The sequence below is a fragment of the Ziziphus jujuba genome, chromosome 3 (assembly GCF_031755915.1).
Source record: "Ziziphus jujuba cultivar Dongzao chromosome 3, ASM3175591v1".
In the NCBI taxonomy this organism is placed as follows: domain Eukaryota; kingdom Viridiplantae; phylum Streptophyta; class Magnoliopsida; order Rosales; family Rhamnaceae; genus Ziziphus; species Ziziphus jujuba.
In genome coordinates, this window is record NC_083381.1 from 26552474 (window position 1) to 26566400 (window position 13927).

General features: G+C 31.2%; 3 protein-coding genes and 1 long non-coding RNA gene across 9 annotated transcripts; 1 reads left to right on the forward strand and 3 right to left on the reverse strand.

The window, feature by feature from the left end:
- Nucleotides 1–192: 192 nt before the first annotated feature.
- On the forward strand, nucleotides 193–4703 carry LOC107423169 (uncharacterized). 2 transcript variants are annotated; one of them, XM_016032693.4, is made up of 2 exons: nucleotides 193–1312; nucleotides 3693–4703. In XM_016032693.4, the coding sequence occupies exons 1-2, from the start codon at nucleotides 572–574 to the stop codon at nucleotides 3696–3698; spliced, it is 747 nt and encodes a 248-aa protein (XP_015888179.2). In that variant the 5' UTR covers nucleotides 193–571; the 3' UTR covers nucleotides 3699–4703. The 2 variants fall into 2 exon arrangements, with proteins under 2 accessions (XP_015888179.2, XP_024931353.2); XM_025075585.3 differs by lacking the exon at nucleotides 3693–4703 and having other exon boundaries at nucleotides 195–1529.
- LOC132803233 (uncharacterized) lies at nucleotides 1844–3691 on the reverse strand. The gene is made up of 2 exons (XR_009638268.1): nucleotides 3265–3691; nucleotides 1844–3199 (listed from the first exon to the last, which is right to left on the reverse strand). It is a non-coding gene; the product is annotated as an uncharacterized LOC132803233 (long non-coding RNA).
- LOC107423168 (protein OBERON 1) lies at nucleotides 4501–8979 on the reverse strand. Of its 5 annotated transcripts, none has more exons than XR_009638267.1 (6): nucleotides 8564–8975; nucleotides 7254–7692; nucleotides 6004–6557; nucleotides 5821–5887; nucleotides 4867–5384; nucleotides 4501–4676 (listed from the first exon to the last, which is right to left on the reverse strand). XR_009638267.1 is itself a non-coding variant. In XM_048477174.2 (6 exons), the coding sequence occupies exons 3-6, from the start codon at nucleotides 7636–7638 to the stop codon at nucleotides 4948–4950; spliced, it is 1443 nt and encodes a 480-aa protein (XP_048333131.1). In that variant the 5' UTR covers nucleotides 7639–7692; nucleotides 8291–8368; nucleotides 8604–8976; the 3' UTR covers nucleotides 4501–4947. The 5 variants fall into 5 exon arrangements, 4 of the variants coding, with proteins under 4 accessions (XP_048333131.1, XP_048333130.1, XP_060671596.1 ...); XM_048477174.2 differs by adding an exon at nucleotides 8291–8368 and having other exon boundaries at nucleotides 4501–5384; nucleotides 8604–8976; XM_048477173.2 differs by adding an exon at nucleotides 8291–8368 and having other exon boundaries at nucleotides 4501–5384.
- A 2956-nt stretch (nucleotides 8980–11935) lies between these two features.
- LOC107423155 (uncharacterized) lies at nucleotides 11936–13838 on the reverse strand. Its single transcript, XM_016032680.4, has 4 exons — nucleotides 13363–13838; nucleotides 13140–13231; nucleotides 12344–12452; nucleotides 11936–12228 (listed from the first exon to the last, which is right to left on the reverse strand). Exons 1-3 carry the CDS (start codon nucleotides 13583–13585, stop codon nucleotides 12393–12395), a joined length of 375 nt encoding a protein of 124 aa, XP_015888166.3. The 5' UTR covers nucleotides 13586–13838; the 3' UTR covers nucleotides 11936–12228; nucleotides 12344–12392.
- Nucleotides 13839–13927: the final 89 nt, after the last annotated feature.

Below are 13927 nucleotides of genomic sequence, written 5' to 3' on the forward strand. Positions count from 1 at the left end.
AATGGTATAAATGTCATTACACAAAGAAAAGAAAATTATATGAAACCACCACCACCATCATGCCCGTTCCACACCATCCATGCAAAATATTGACAACAAATCCAAGCAAAAACTTTTTTTTTTTTTTTTTTGAGATAATTTAAAATAACTATGGCATTTATTGTAATTTTCTCAAACCAAAGGGGGAAAACCGTACCCTGAAAGTCTCTTTTTATACTCCTCCATATATTGACACACTGCGTTTCACCGAGAAAAAGGAGATTATCATTAACAGCCTTTTCCTTTGCATTGAAGTTCTATCTTTTTCCGAATTCTTCCAAATTTAACCAGAAAAAGATCCAACTTTTTCTTTCCTCATAGGACTCTCATTTCTCAGACGCACATAGGAGGAATTGGGTTTCGTTTTCGTTAATTTTTTTTTTTTTTTTTCCATTCCAAATAATTTCGAGAACTAAAACGAAAAAGAAAAAACCTGAAAAAAAAAAAAAAAAGAAAAAGAAGAAAAAAGGAAAAACCAGTTACCGAAAACTTCAATTTTTTTTATTTGTTTTTTGCCCACCAGCAATTCTTTATGATTCTTCCTTTTCATCTGAACAGTGATAATCTGATCAAGATTTTGATTCCAATCCAAAATTGGCCGTTTATTTTCACAAAGGCATCTTTGATTTGGCTATTAATCTTCTCAGAATTTCTCTCTCTTTCTTGCTTTTCTTTTTCTTCAACCGCTACTGCTACTGAACCGATTGATAACTCCATCACCATGAAGGTCCATCCCATGCCCAAGAAGCGAAACATCGCTATCCAATACGACAGGAATTCAAGAAACCCCATATCCCAAGCTCAAGCTCTTCTCGGTCTCAACCACAAGAAGCTTCGCCGTTTGCCACACGTGTTCAGCCGTGTTCTGGAGCTACCTTTCCGTTCTGATGCCGATGTTTCCGTGGAAGAGAGCGCCGATTGTTTCCGATTCATAGCCGAGACCGACAATATCGGCGGCGGTGTGAGAGCCCACATGGTGGAAATCCATCCTGGGGTTACAAAGATTGTGGTTAGGGAAAGTGGTTCTGCGGAATTGACGCTGGATGAGCTAGAGCTTGATATGTGGAGGTTCCGGTTGCCTGAATCTACGCGACCGGAGCTCGCCAGTGCAGTTTTGGTCGACGGCGAGCTTATTGTGACGGTGCCAAAGGAGGAAAGGATCGTGAACTCCGACCGTCGTGGTGGTGGTGGCGATGGTGGTGGAGGAGACGTTTGGGATGGTGGGAGTGGGAATGGGAATTTCAGAGGAGGCATGGGAGGCCGGCTTGTGCTTGTACAGTAATCCAAATCTCTTCCTTTTTTTATTTTTAATTTTTATATTTACTTCTCGCCCTTTTCAGTTGGATTTAGTTTCCAAGTTAGTATATTGAGGCTGTTGATGTTGTTGTTGTTGTTGTTGATGATGATGATGATGGAACATAGTTGTTGTATGCTACTTTTGTTGAATCAAAAAATGTCCCCAACGGCATTGGAGATGGTTATTGCATTTAGCCTATTGATGTTTTTTGACATTTATTTTTTCTGCTAATTACACAATCTCCCACGTCTTCTCCTTTTGAGTATAAATGTTTTTTTTTTTAGCTGCTAAGGACTTGAATTATTTTGTTGCCCATATTTGGATCCTGGGAAAAGCAATCTCTTTTTTTGTGAAAAAAATGAATCGTAGAAGTTCTGATTATGAAATTTTGGTGATCTAAGAGATATTATTCCAACCATCTGAACCTGGAAAAAATGTAGACATTTACCTTTCCCAGTAATGAGAACTATTCAATAATTCCAACCTCTATCCCTTTGTTATCATGTGTTTTTCTTTTTTTTCTGTTTTTTGGCATTGCATTGCATTTTAGTCTGAATTCATTGGCTCTCATTGATGATTCCACTAGTGTTGTTTTTAGTTTGTTTCCTTTACCTCTCATCCTTGGATTCTAATATCCCGTTGATTGCAATTCTTGATTTGGAAATTTATTTTTTGGGTGGAACTAAGCTGACCGTTCGTGTTCCTCTCTAGACTCTTTAGCAAGAACATGGTGTCTTTTTCACTAAAGGGTTAGAATATATGCTTCTGACCGACCTAGTGGGCTTACGTGTACTGGTCCATTTGGTGGGTCGTCTATGTAGGTCGTGTGGTCTACCTAGTGGATCCATATATGATTGTCTAAAGCGGGACTTTAATTAATTCATTTCTTTCCCTATTTACTTTTTAGCAAACAAATTATGTCTTGCATTTCAAGATCTTTCTAGCTTATGATAACCAACGTTATCTTATACAGTATAGCATTGCAGCCTTTTCAATCCCTTTTGCTCATTTTTTGTGTTTTATGATTCTTTTTCGCTGAGGTCTCTCTTTCTTTGGATGAATAATTAGTAATCAATACTGTTTGGTTTCATTATTTTTATGAATTTTACTAAGAACCCCTCAAAGTTTTATGCTGAAGGGTGGTTCTTCTTGTCAAGATCTTTGAATTAACTATGCTATATGACATTGCTATCCATTGGTGTCTGCAATGCTAGATATAGGAGGCCTAATACTTTGGCTTGTTGTTTGAGTTTTGTTAAGTGCATAACTTTGCTTTAGAAACTGCATCTGTATTTTAAGCTTTAATCTTGACCTTTTTCCCCCCATATAAAATGCATGCTGGTGATTTGGGCAGGTTGAAAATTTTTTCACTGTTCTTCTACATTCATCCCTTTTATCTTTTTCTTTCAGTATTCACATTTAAATCTCTGAATCTTCTGACCTATAAACTAGCATTTTGTCACCTCACTTAAGGGTATACTTTTTTGGTCTTCCATGCATGCAAGACATTTAAATCTGTGAAAAAGGATCTAAGTCATAGATCTTACTTACTTTTCTGATAATTTTTAGCTTATTCTGTTTGTCAGGAATTTCATTAAACATAAGGCTTTATACATTGACACACAGCGTTCTTATGTCTTAGTCTAAGTTGCTTTGTCAGTTTTTGATTTTCCGTTCCAATATCAAAAAGTAAGATTTAAAAGCCAAAAAAGATGCAGGCGACCTTATGTAGTATACAGAAGATTTCTGGAAATTAATTAAAAAAAAAAAAAAAAAAAAAGGCATTTGCAGGCAACCTTATGTTGTATACAGAAGATTTCTGGAAATTAATTAAAAAAAAAAAAAAAGGCATTTGCAGGCGACCTTATGTTGTATACAGAAGATTTCTGGAAATTAATTAAAAAAAAAAAAAGGCATTTGCAGGCGACCTTATGTAGTATACAGAAGATTTCTGGAAATTAATTTTAAAAAAAAAAAAAAAAGGCATGGTATAATATGTGTTTCTTTATAATTTACGGTCACCGTGTAAGGTTAGGCACATTTTGTATTTTGTCCCCTGGTAGGTGTTTAAAGTTGGATTGTTAATTGTCTATCTCAATTTTAAGGCATATTATAAATTTAATCCATGAGTACACATATCTTTTAAGGCCAATTTATCAAACCTAAGAAGAAAATGTTTGGTTTTTTTTTTTTTTAAAAAAAAAATATATATATATATATATATATATATATATATATATATGAAAGAAGAGATGAATTAATATTTGCAATTATTCGGATAAGTTTAGGAGGCATTCCATAATTAGGAAAGCAACATAATCCAAGAAACCCGCATTAAAAGTTAGTTTTGAATCAGGTGTAGCAGCTGATGTGAAAATTCACTTTTATAAACGAAAGTGGAGTCTATTCAACACATTATAGACTTCTAATTCAAGCAATTCAAGCAACATTTTGTGATTGGGTGGACTCGGGGCATCTTAATTAAGGTGCTAATGCTACTACGACAAGATGCTTTATTCTATTGAAGAAGACTGCTGTCATTTTCTTTGCTCTTCTTTGGGTCCACGGGTGAGAATGAAGTAAGTTTCGTGAGTTTTTTGGTCATTATATGTAAAAGAATTTTGTGTTATGGAATAACATACAAACATGTACATCGTGTAAATAGTGGGATGACATAGAAAGTGGACAAGGATTTTATGCTGGGTTTCCATTATTGGATCTCTAGGAAAGAAATTGCAACTAAGAAAAGAAAATTTATTCCCAGTCTGTGGTCAAAATTGAATTTCTATTTTCATTCTTGCCCCTTTGGATGGAAAAGTGCTAAAACTATTTTCTCTCTTTCTCTCTCTCTTTTTTTTTTTTATAACTAAAAATTACTTCTCCAATACGATAAGTTGTAGACTTCTACAAATGAAATGGAAGATAAATTGACCAAATAAATATCGACATTTTGGTGCAAGATAGCCTTGTGGAGGCGTTTTTAACATTATAAAACTGTCCAAACGTGATTTTTCAGGGTAAAAATATAACCCAAGTATAACATAATAAAGCAACATATGTGTATCAATAGCAACATGTCGTTTCTCTGCAAAGATTTACTTGAGCTTTTTTTTCGTGGATGCAAAGATTTGCTTAGTCACCACCAAACTGGGAAAAAGTCCAACTGAAATAGACTACGCATACATTCAAACAACATTGAGTAATTTTCCTAATTTTCCAAACTCACCCATATCCGTTGATTTTCCATTCATACCCATTGATTTGCAGAGTATTTCTACATCCTCGTCGCTGTCAATTGCGAATGGCTTTTGATATAATATTCGATCCACTCTGTTTCCAACTAAAAAAAGAAAAAAAAAAAAGAAAAGTTAAAACCATGAAAGCGTTATGGTCTGAAAGGTCTTTCAGACGAGATTTTCATCCCTCGGTTTTTCAGAGCACCAAATTTCCTTATGACGCTCAAGCAAATCTTACATCATGTGTAAGATACCTCAGACAAGCATGACAGGGAATTTGCTTGAAAATTATACCATGGAGAAGGCAGTTTAGACCAAAATTTGATGCACAAATGATCATCTTAATCATCATAATTGCCCAAAGGTTCGCTTCACTCAGTCGCTTTCCAATCCATAGTGCTCCTCTAGGATACTTTTAGAAGTTTTTCCAAATCCCTTGGCGACTTCTTCCATGACCTTGAGTTTAGCAACTTCCTGCTTGATTTGATTCACTCTGCTTAAGACAGCACTCAGTAAGTCATCATGGTTAGTTGATGATACATGACGTGTCAGTCCAGTCTTCTCTTTCTCGAGTTGCTGGTACAGATCACAAAGATACTTCTTCTGTGCATAAAGTCTTTCCTCTGCTAATTTATATTCAAACTCTTGTGATTTTCTTAGTGCCTCCAAAACCTGATCTATCTCTTCATCAAGTTTCATTGATTCAGTTTGACAATCAGAAGATACAGACACAACTGGCAGGCATGTTCCAATATCTGGAGAGTCTTGGAAGTTCGTTATTTCCGGTGAAGCATCCCCATTGTAAGAGACTTCTGTATATGAAAAAGGAATAATTCAATGCTGAGAGAGAGAAAGGGTGCTTGACAAACATCTTCATATACATATAGTGAAGCATGTGACTAAAATTCATTCAAAGTATCAATCATTGTGTTAATCTAAATTCTAATACTACACAAAAACAAGAAGTAAGTCTATGTTGACGGTTTTCTAGAAGTATTAGTGATAAGCATAAGAACCTGTTTGATAAGGGAAAAAATTAGCCCTCCCATTTCCAGACTAACTAAAGAGTTAAACTTACAATAACTGAGAGACCATTGTTTATGATCTTGCATGACTACATTACTTTTTATGAAAACCTGAGGCTAACTGAGAAAAATATATTATCAAACTGCGTCTCAACCAGTAATGCATTGTTGATCATTATAACATAAATATTTAGAGTGAGATAGGGAATTGTAGAAAATTTACCAGTTCTACGAGTTAACAATTGGTCTTCCACCTTCCAAATATCTTCAAGACAAGTTCCATATTTAAGCTGATGAAAAAAACTAAATGGTCATGCTGCTGATTTTAGGGACTCTAGGAAAGAACAAGGCTAATTGTGAAAGCAAGAAAGCTATTCTTTTTATACCAAGAAAAAGACCACTTTACCTTTGCTGTGACAAGCTCAATATAGTTCTGCAGTTCCTTTGCACTAGCTTTCTGTGAACCCCGCAAAAGGCAGATACCAATGTTTAGAATCTTTTCAATTTCATCTCGAGAATCCATGGATTCACATGTATGCAAAAACCTAGTGACATGTGAGACCAGATCTGTCCTTGCATCACAACGCCGGCAATAGTATTCAGCATCCAACCCAATGCTTCCTCCTACTGTCCCAGCCATATAAGTTCGTAAGGCACAGTCAATGTGTGCAATATGCCCACAAATATAACCGTCTCCCACTTCAGCTTCACATTTAATGTAATGGTAGCCTCCAAAGGTAGATTTTATGGTCTTGGAACAGAGAATGCAACAACAATCACGGCAGAACCGAGGTTCACTACAGCAAATATCGCAAGGCATGACTGCTGATATTGGCTTTTCTGTTTGTTCCACCAAACTGCTGCACATCTTATTTCCAGCCTTACAACCCCCAACATCCACAGACTGTTCTCCGTTTTCTGCAGGAGGAAGAGGAATTATTTCATGGCTTGCTGCATGACCTGTTAAAAAAGGAAGCACCACAGTTAGACAAGAAAAACAACTTTCCACTGGAAAAATTTTGGACATCTCTGTGACAGATTACCACATATATCTCATAATTTGCTCCATAAACAACAAATTAATAACCAATATAATATTGCATACGCTCAAAAAACAGAATCTTCAAACAAATGCTAGAAGATGAAAAATTTCGATGAAAATATAAAAATCATAATGAAGAAAACTTTTATGAACTCATGATAGAACCAGGTACAAATGCATTACACCATCAATCCAGTAACGGTTAAGGTGGTTATTTCAAGACTTGAGCTTAACCAAAGGGAATGCCAATCTAGTAGTGGCTTCAAAAGCTTTGTTCTTCCTTCTTTATTTCCTTTTTTTCTTAGTTGGCCTAAGCATCACTTCATTCATTGGCAATGGCAGATAACAAGCATGTGTCAACTATCTTTAAGAACCAGTGTCCATGTCTAGAAGGGCATGTAAGTCTCCAAATTATTTATTAAAAAGAAAAAGAAAAAGGAAGCAACTCAGACATAGAGACCAACTGTACCGATCTACAGAAATTGTCATGATAAGAAAAAGGAAAAGTGGGAGAGGAGAAGGAAACAGATACAGCATCTACCAGTGTAGAGCAAAAAGCAGTAGATTAATATATATATATTATTAGGAGAAAAATTGCAATGACTACAGCTTACCACCATTTCTAAGGGATGATTTCTTCGCTGGGATCCTCCAGCTGAATGATGCAAAAAATGCATTTATGTCTGTTTCAGGAAATGCTGTTCGGATATAGCGTTCAACTGAAAGCTTGCTAGCAAAACCACCATATTTCTTCCCTGATTTATTCTCACCACGGCATAGTCTCTTTGGAAGATATAGGTACCTATCCAGATAGTGTCCAGTTATGGCAACTCTTTTCGCCACTCTCCAACTCCAATTATCACCAGGATTGGGCCAATTCTCAGGAGCATATGGCAAACCCACACCATAGCCATCAGGCGGTACCGGCTTTAGAGTAAGGCCATTTTCCTTAACCCTTTCTGAGTCACCCTTACTTTTGTTAGAAATCTCAGTCCCCATGAAGTTCTTTATCAACCGAGGCTAGTGTATTGTTCCCAGTGCCATTTCAATATCCTGCTCAAGAGATATGATAACCAACAGATAACAGAAGTTCAACACTATTCTGATGACAGTATTACTTCTAATTATAAGAAACTTCACAGTGAAAAAATACTAAATCAAAATTTACAGTGCATAAATCGAATGAAACATATACACTGAACATGCCATACGGTTATTTATTTCAAGAAACCTTCTTCTCCTACGTTGCATAATCACATGGAAACCATATTCAGCTGTATATACAGATTTCCCTAACTGCCATCAAACCTTCCAACACATTAAACATCCCTAAAATGCCAACTCTATGGTTTTCGCCATCATTATCATCTAATCTAAGCTACATCACGTTTTTCCACATGGAAAATCCATATTCTTTCTCCTTTCTAGCAAATATACCGTATACATACATACATACATACATACATACATACATACATATATATATATATATATATATATATTCCTTCACACATTCCTAAAATGTCAATGTTTTCGCCATCATTCCATTATCATCTTAGTTAATTTACACCACATTTTCCATGTAAAAAAAAAAAAATATATATATATATATATATGTAGAAAAACTAAATTATCGTATTCGAAGGCTCACATTAGAGAAAATGAAGTTGATCTGATTTAACACGAAAACGAGAAGGTTCTTCAAATTCGTGAATCACCGTTTTCGCACCTACGACACCAAAAAACTAGTTGACAAAAATGATTTTTCCGGAAAACAAAATTTAGAAGTGTTGAATCTGAACTAGAAACAAACAGTGTTCATCAGAGAAAAAATTAAAAATCAACAACCACAAAAAAATAAATATATAATAATAATATTAATTAATTAATTAATTAACTAAAGTTAAGTAAATAAGAGCTTAACCTTGGAAAGCTCACGGCGGAAGGAAAGAGAGAGAGAGAACCAGCAGTCCACTGAAATGACCTTTTGGCCCTCCTCCACTCGCAGTATGATCTGCGTTGTGTTTGTATAGAGAGATTCACCGGCGAGGAAGGGAAAGAGAGGGGAAGTCGAAAAAGAAGAAGTGGAGGAGTACGGTGTCGTTTTTTAGGAAAGGGGGACGAGAAAAAAGAAGAAAAGCAGGGACTCAGAGTGAGAACCGTAAAATCTGATGGGCCGGAGGGCAGTGGCCTTGGCCGGTGCCGGAGCTCGTGGATGCGTCAACGACGGTGAGAGAAGCAGGCGGAGAAAAAGGGACAAAGTTTTAGAAAGGGAGGGGTTGAATCATCATAAAAGAAAGAAAAGGGTTAGCAAAAAAATAATGAAAATTGGCAATCTGGCAATAATACGAAAGATGGAGGGTAATTAAAATAATTTAATATTTTTTTAAGCATAAAAAATAGAGGTGTTCCTTGGTTTGAAAACCGAAGTATTTAATAATTACCAATACCATCCCATCCAATTAATATTTAAAAATTTAATAAACTATTATGAAATTTTACAAGTTACATTAAACAAATTTTAAAATTTCAATAAAATTTTTACAATTAAAATTTTATTTTTTTAATTTTACTATTAAATTTTTTTAAAATTTATTAAAATTTATTATTTTTTAAAAATCATTTAAAATTAATAGTTTTTAAATATCTTTAGGATGTGTATTTAAGTTAGAATTTAATAAATTTGAAATGATTTATAGATTTTAAAATATTTAATAGATTATTATAGAATTTTATAGATTTTATAAAAAATTTATAAGAATTTAACAAAAATTTTAGTATTAATGCTGGATTTTATATTGAAAATTTTCTTCATAATTTCACTATTAAAATCTTTTTAAATCCATTAAAATTTATTATTTTTTAAATTTTTTTAAAAACAATAACTTTTGAATACCACTAAATTTTAAAAAAAATTTACAAAATCCTAATTGAATATACCTAGATTTCAATAGATTTTTATAAAATCCATTAAAATATGAATTGAATATCATTGGACTTGTAGATTTTTTTAAAATCTAAATCGAATACTTTTAAACTGCTAAATACTTTTAAAATCCTTTAAAGTCTAAATTGAATATATCCGTCTTAGATTTTAAAATAATTTTTTAAAATGCTAACTGTATATACCTAAATTTAAAATCTGAGTTAAATATCATTAGATTTGCATATACTATTTTAAATTTAAATCGAATATCTCTAAATTTTTAAATATTTTTAAAATTCTTCAAACTCTAAAGAGATGTATTCAATCAAAGTTTGGAGAATTTAAAAAGTATTTTAAAATTTAGAGGTATTCAATTTAGATTTTAAAAGAGTTTATAAAAATTCAATGTTATTGAATTCAGATTTTAATGAAATTTATAAAGGTGTATTCATCTAGGATTTTGTAGAATTTTTTTAAAATCTAGTGGTATTCAAAAACTCATCAATTTAAAAATATTTTAAAAAATGATGGATTTTTATTGATTTGAAAAGATTTCAAAAGTGAAATTGTGAAGAAAATTATCAATATGAAATCCAGTTTTAATTCTAAAGATTTTGTTGGATTCTTATAAATTTTTTTTATGGATTCTAAAAAACTCCATAACAATTTATCAAATCCTTTAAAATTTATTTATTTTAAATCTATTAAATGCTAAATTGAATATACCTCTTAAATTTTAGATTTTTAATTTTTGACTTCTATGAAATAGATATCAACATCAAATGCAATCCAATATAATCTAATATTTGGTTTATTTCAATAGAATTGGAGGGTTAGTTTAAAATCATATTAGGACATGGATTTGTGAATTTTAGATTCTAAAATTTTAAATATTAGATAGTTTGTTTTTGGTTAAAACTTTAGATTTTAGACTTTTAATTTTTTACTCAAATGAAATAATCAAATTTTTTATTAAAATATCTTATAATTTTTAAAAAATGAAAATATTTATTTATAAGATAAGAGAAATGAAACAAAACTGGTTAAAATAATAAACCAATTATAACTAAATTTTTAACTAAATAATGCAAATAAATCTGAACATCCAATAAAACAAAAACATTAATAATTTACTAAATTTTTTAAATTATATATTTTAAATTATTTATATTTTAATTAATTTGGTTTGAATTGGTTTTATTGATTTTTCTCATAAAATGACTCAAATTAAATTGATTATTAGCTTTGAATTTTTGAAACCAATTCAATCTAATAGCTATGAAATAAATATCCAAATAAGATCGGAATAGTTTGATCGATTAATTTGGTTGGTTAATCGGTGTCTTTACATACCCCTAATTAAAGGAGAAAAAAGCAATATTAAAGTTGCAAATAATATGAGTATTTTTGCTTTTTTTTTTGTTAGTGTTTTATTTATTTATTTCTTATTTTGCTGTGTTTTTCTAAGCGTATTCAAGTTAGAATTTTGGTGTCAGGTAATACCAAAGTAGCAATATTGTTAAGTTCTTGCCTTTTTGCTTTAGCTTGTTTAAAAAAAAAAAAAGAAATCAATAATTTTAGTTTTATTTTCAAAAATAATTTATCAAATTTATTTAATGAATTTTGGATTTGTGATATTTATATTTGTTTAAAGTTACTAAAAAAAATTCACATGAAAAATAAAAAATAGAAGAGCACACAAGTTGAAGAGAATCCTCCAACTAATCAAACCAAAGGTATGAATTTTTTTTTAAGTCAAGGAAAAAAAGAAAGATAAAAGAATAAATCTTGGTCATAATTTGCTAGCTGTCATAATAAATCTTGGTCATAATTTGCTAGCTGTCATATGTCATTTGATTATGAAAATAGAAAATAGAAGAAATAAAATAATAAATGAAGAATAAATCTATGGCATTTAATTGTTGAACTACCATATGTTATTGCATTTTAAAAACTTAGGTAAAGTTTAAATTAGGAAAGAATTCATATCTTTACCACATATATGTAATATTATTGCTTATAACATCTTTTATAGAACATTATCGTCTAGTGCTTAGTTTGAAATCCCCTCTCCATAATTTGATCTATACACAAATAAAACTAAATAAATAAATAAATCAGACAGCTATAAAATATTCCCAATTCAAATACTCAAAAGCGTACACAAAAAGTTAATAATTTATCATTACATTAGAAATAATATAATTTAATCTCTCTCTCTCTCTCTCTCTCTTTTCTCAGGTAATTTCTTCAAATCCAAGTTTATCAAAGATTATGTTTAGAAAACAAGATGGATGAAAGGCTAGTATATGTTCAATTAAAATCCAAAAATTTTGCTTAATGGAAACAAAAAATTAATAATCAGGAGAGTAAAATTAATAATCAAGAGAGTAAGAATTAACAAACATATTACTAGCTAACTTTGGCTTAACAAATAGCATAGCTAGATTGAATGTTAAGTACTTGAAGTTTCATATATTGCAAACATAGTCCAGTACCATTAATACAACCTCTCAATTATGCATATATCAAAGTGCCTACCAGCCAAAAAGCGAAAAACAGGGGTCTACAATTAGTATTTTGAAATACCAATTCCTTTATGTATATACCATCTTGATATATCACATCTTTTGTCATTGTTTCACAATTTCACAATTTAGTACCTGCCCCACAAAGCAAAGAAAAATATATAAGGTGAATCTTCATGTACACCTAAAGTAACAACTTACGTGTGCACTAAATGTAAATTAACAAAATGAAGATAAAATGAAACCTTACTCTGACAACCATATTATATTATACAGAACTTTAAGGTTGTGTGTTCCCTTCACATTGATTGATTTCCTTGCAAGTACTCTTCATGTATACTCATTAATTCTTCTGCTACCTGCTAAATCAATTGCTAAGTGCTATATATAAAAGTATGAACTAAAACCAATACTAGAAATCTTTAATCTTTGTGACCAAAAGAAACACAAATATTTTATATCTATATATATATATATATATATAGATATATAATTGGTCTGCAAGTAACTTCCAATCCCAAGCTCATATAAAATATAATTAAGTATAACTATATTATTAAATAATATATTTAATATAAATATTAACATAATTTGATTTGATTTATTATTTATTTTTGGATTGCATAAATAATTGAAAAATTTAAAATTATATTTATTAATCAATAGATTTTGATAGAGTTCACTTTTTTGTTTTAATATGTTATTAAATATATATTTAATCACTTTTAAAATTTTAAATCTCAATTTTTAATCTGATTTAATAATTAAAATAAAATGAACTTTACTTTAGATTAATTATATATATATATATATATATAAAATAATACGGTAAAACATTTAAAAAAAATTGTAAGGAACTGCATATACAATTATTAAATCTGGATGATTTTTATGATCTAACAACTATAAATGACTGTTTATAAATTTTTTAATTATCATATAAAAAACCATATATACAGGCAATTGAACATAAGATGTCCAAAATTGTTCAATAAAATAAAATTTACATATGCATATATTGGCTTTATATATATATATATATATACCTCCTCGATGCTGCCATCCTCCAAATCTGTGTTGAAAGTGAGAAGCATACATTCATGGAGAAAATTCTCTACGTCTTCCACGTAAAGCCGTGCTATAAGGCATGTATACACAAGGTAATTTAATAAAGATAAAGCAATATAGATACATGCATGAACGATATAAAAAAGCTAAACAAATGCATTATTATTATTATTATTATTATTATTATTATTGATTTCAAACCTTTGGACTGAGACAGCCAAGAGAAGATGTCTGCAGCAAGTTTTCGGGATTTCTCGAAAGAGTCATGTCCGCCCCATTGGTTATGGACGGCCATTTGCAAGCCGGTCCATCGAGAAAGAACAGACGCAATGCTCTCTTGGAGATGAGAGACTGCTTCTGGGTTTTGTAGGGTGGTAGAAGAAGAGGGTATAATATTATTAGCACTCTTTCTCATGGATTCCATGGAAAAAAATTCATAATATTATATACACACCCTTCAAAACCACACAAAAGCAAAACCCTTTTTTTTTTTTTTTTAATTTAATGCTTTCAAACACTTTTTGGTCTCTCTCTTTTCTCTTCAAGAAATCCCAGTATTCTCTTCCTCTCTCTGGCAGAGAGAAAAGAAAAGAAAAAACAGAAAGTTAAAAACTTGAATTTTGTTAATGTCATCATTTGGGAGAGAAAGAGAACGAACAGCGAAAAGTTAGGGTGTTGGAGTTGGATTACCACAAAAATATTTTCACCTTTAATAGTTGTAACTAAAAAATCAACGTGTCTTTGACCAAAATGTTTTCCGAACCAA

What these genes read in the sequence shown, in the direction of transcription:
- LOC107423155 (XM_016032680.4), bottom strand. Translation starts at nt 13,585, where the DNA reads ATGGAATCCATGAGAAAGAGTGCTAATAATATTATACCCTCTTCTTCT. An exon ending in TTGGCTGTCTCAGTCCAAAG is followed by an intron (nt 13,232 to 13,362) that starts GTTTGAAATCAA and finishes CATGCCTTATAG; the next exon opens with CACGGCTTTACGTGGAAGAC. An exon ending in AGGATGGCAGCATCGAGGAG is followed by an intron (nt 12,453 to 13,139) that starts GTATATATATAT and finishes TTGATTTAGCAG; the next exon opens with GTAGCAGAAGAATTAATGAG.
- LOC107423168 (XM_048477174.2), bottom strand. Translation starts at nt 7,638, where the DNA reads ATGGGGACTGAGATTTCTAACAAAAGTAAGGGTGACTCAGAAAGGGTT. An exon ending in TTGAGCTTGTCACAGCAAAG is followed by an intron (nt 5,888 to 6,003) that starts GTAAAGTGGTCT and finishes TTTTTTCATCAG; the next exon opens with CTTAAATATGGAACTTGTCT. An exon ending in ATTGTTAACTCGTAGAACTG is followed by an intron (nt 5,385 to 5,820) that starts GTAAATTTTCTA and finishes TTTCATATACAG; the next exon opens with AAGTCTCTTACAATGGGGAT.
- LOC107423169 (XM_025075585.3), top strand. Translation starts at nt 572, where the DNA reads ATGATTCTTCCTTTTCATCTGAACAGTGATAATCTGATCAAGATTTTG.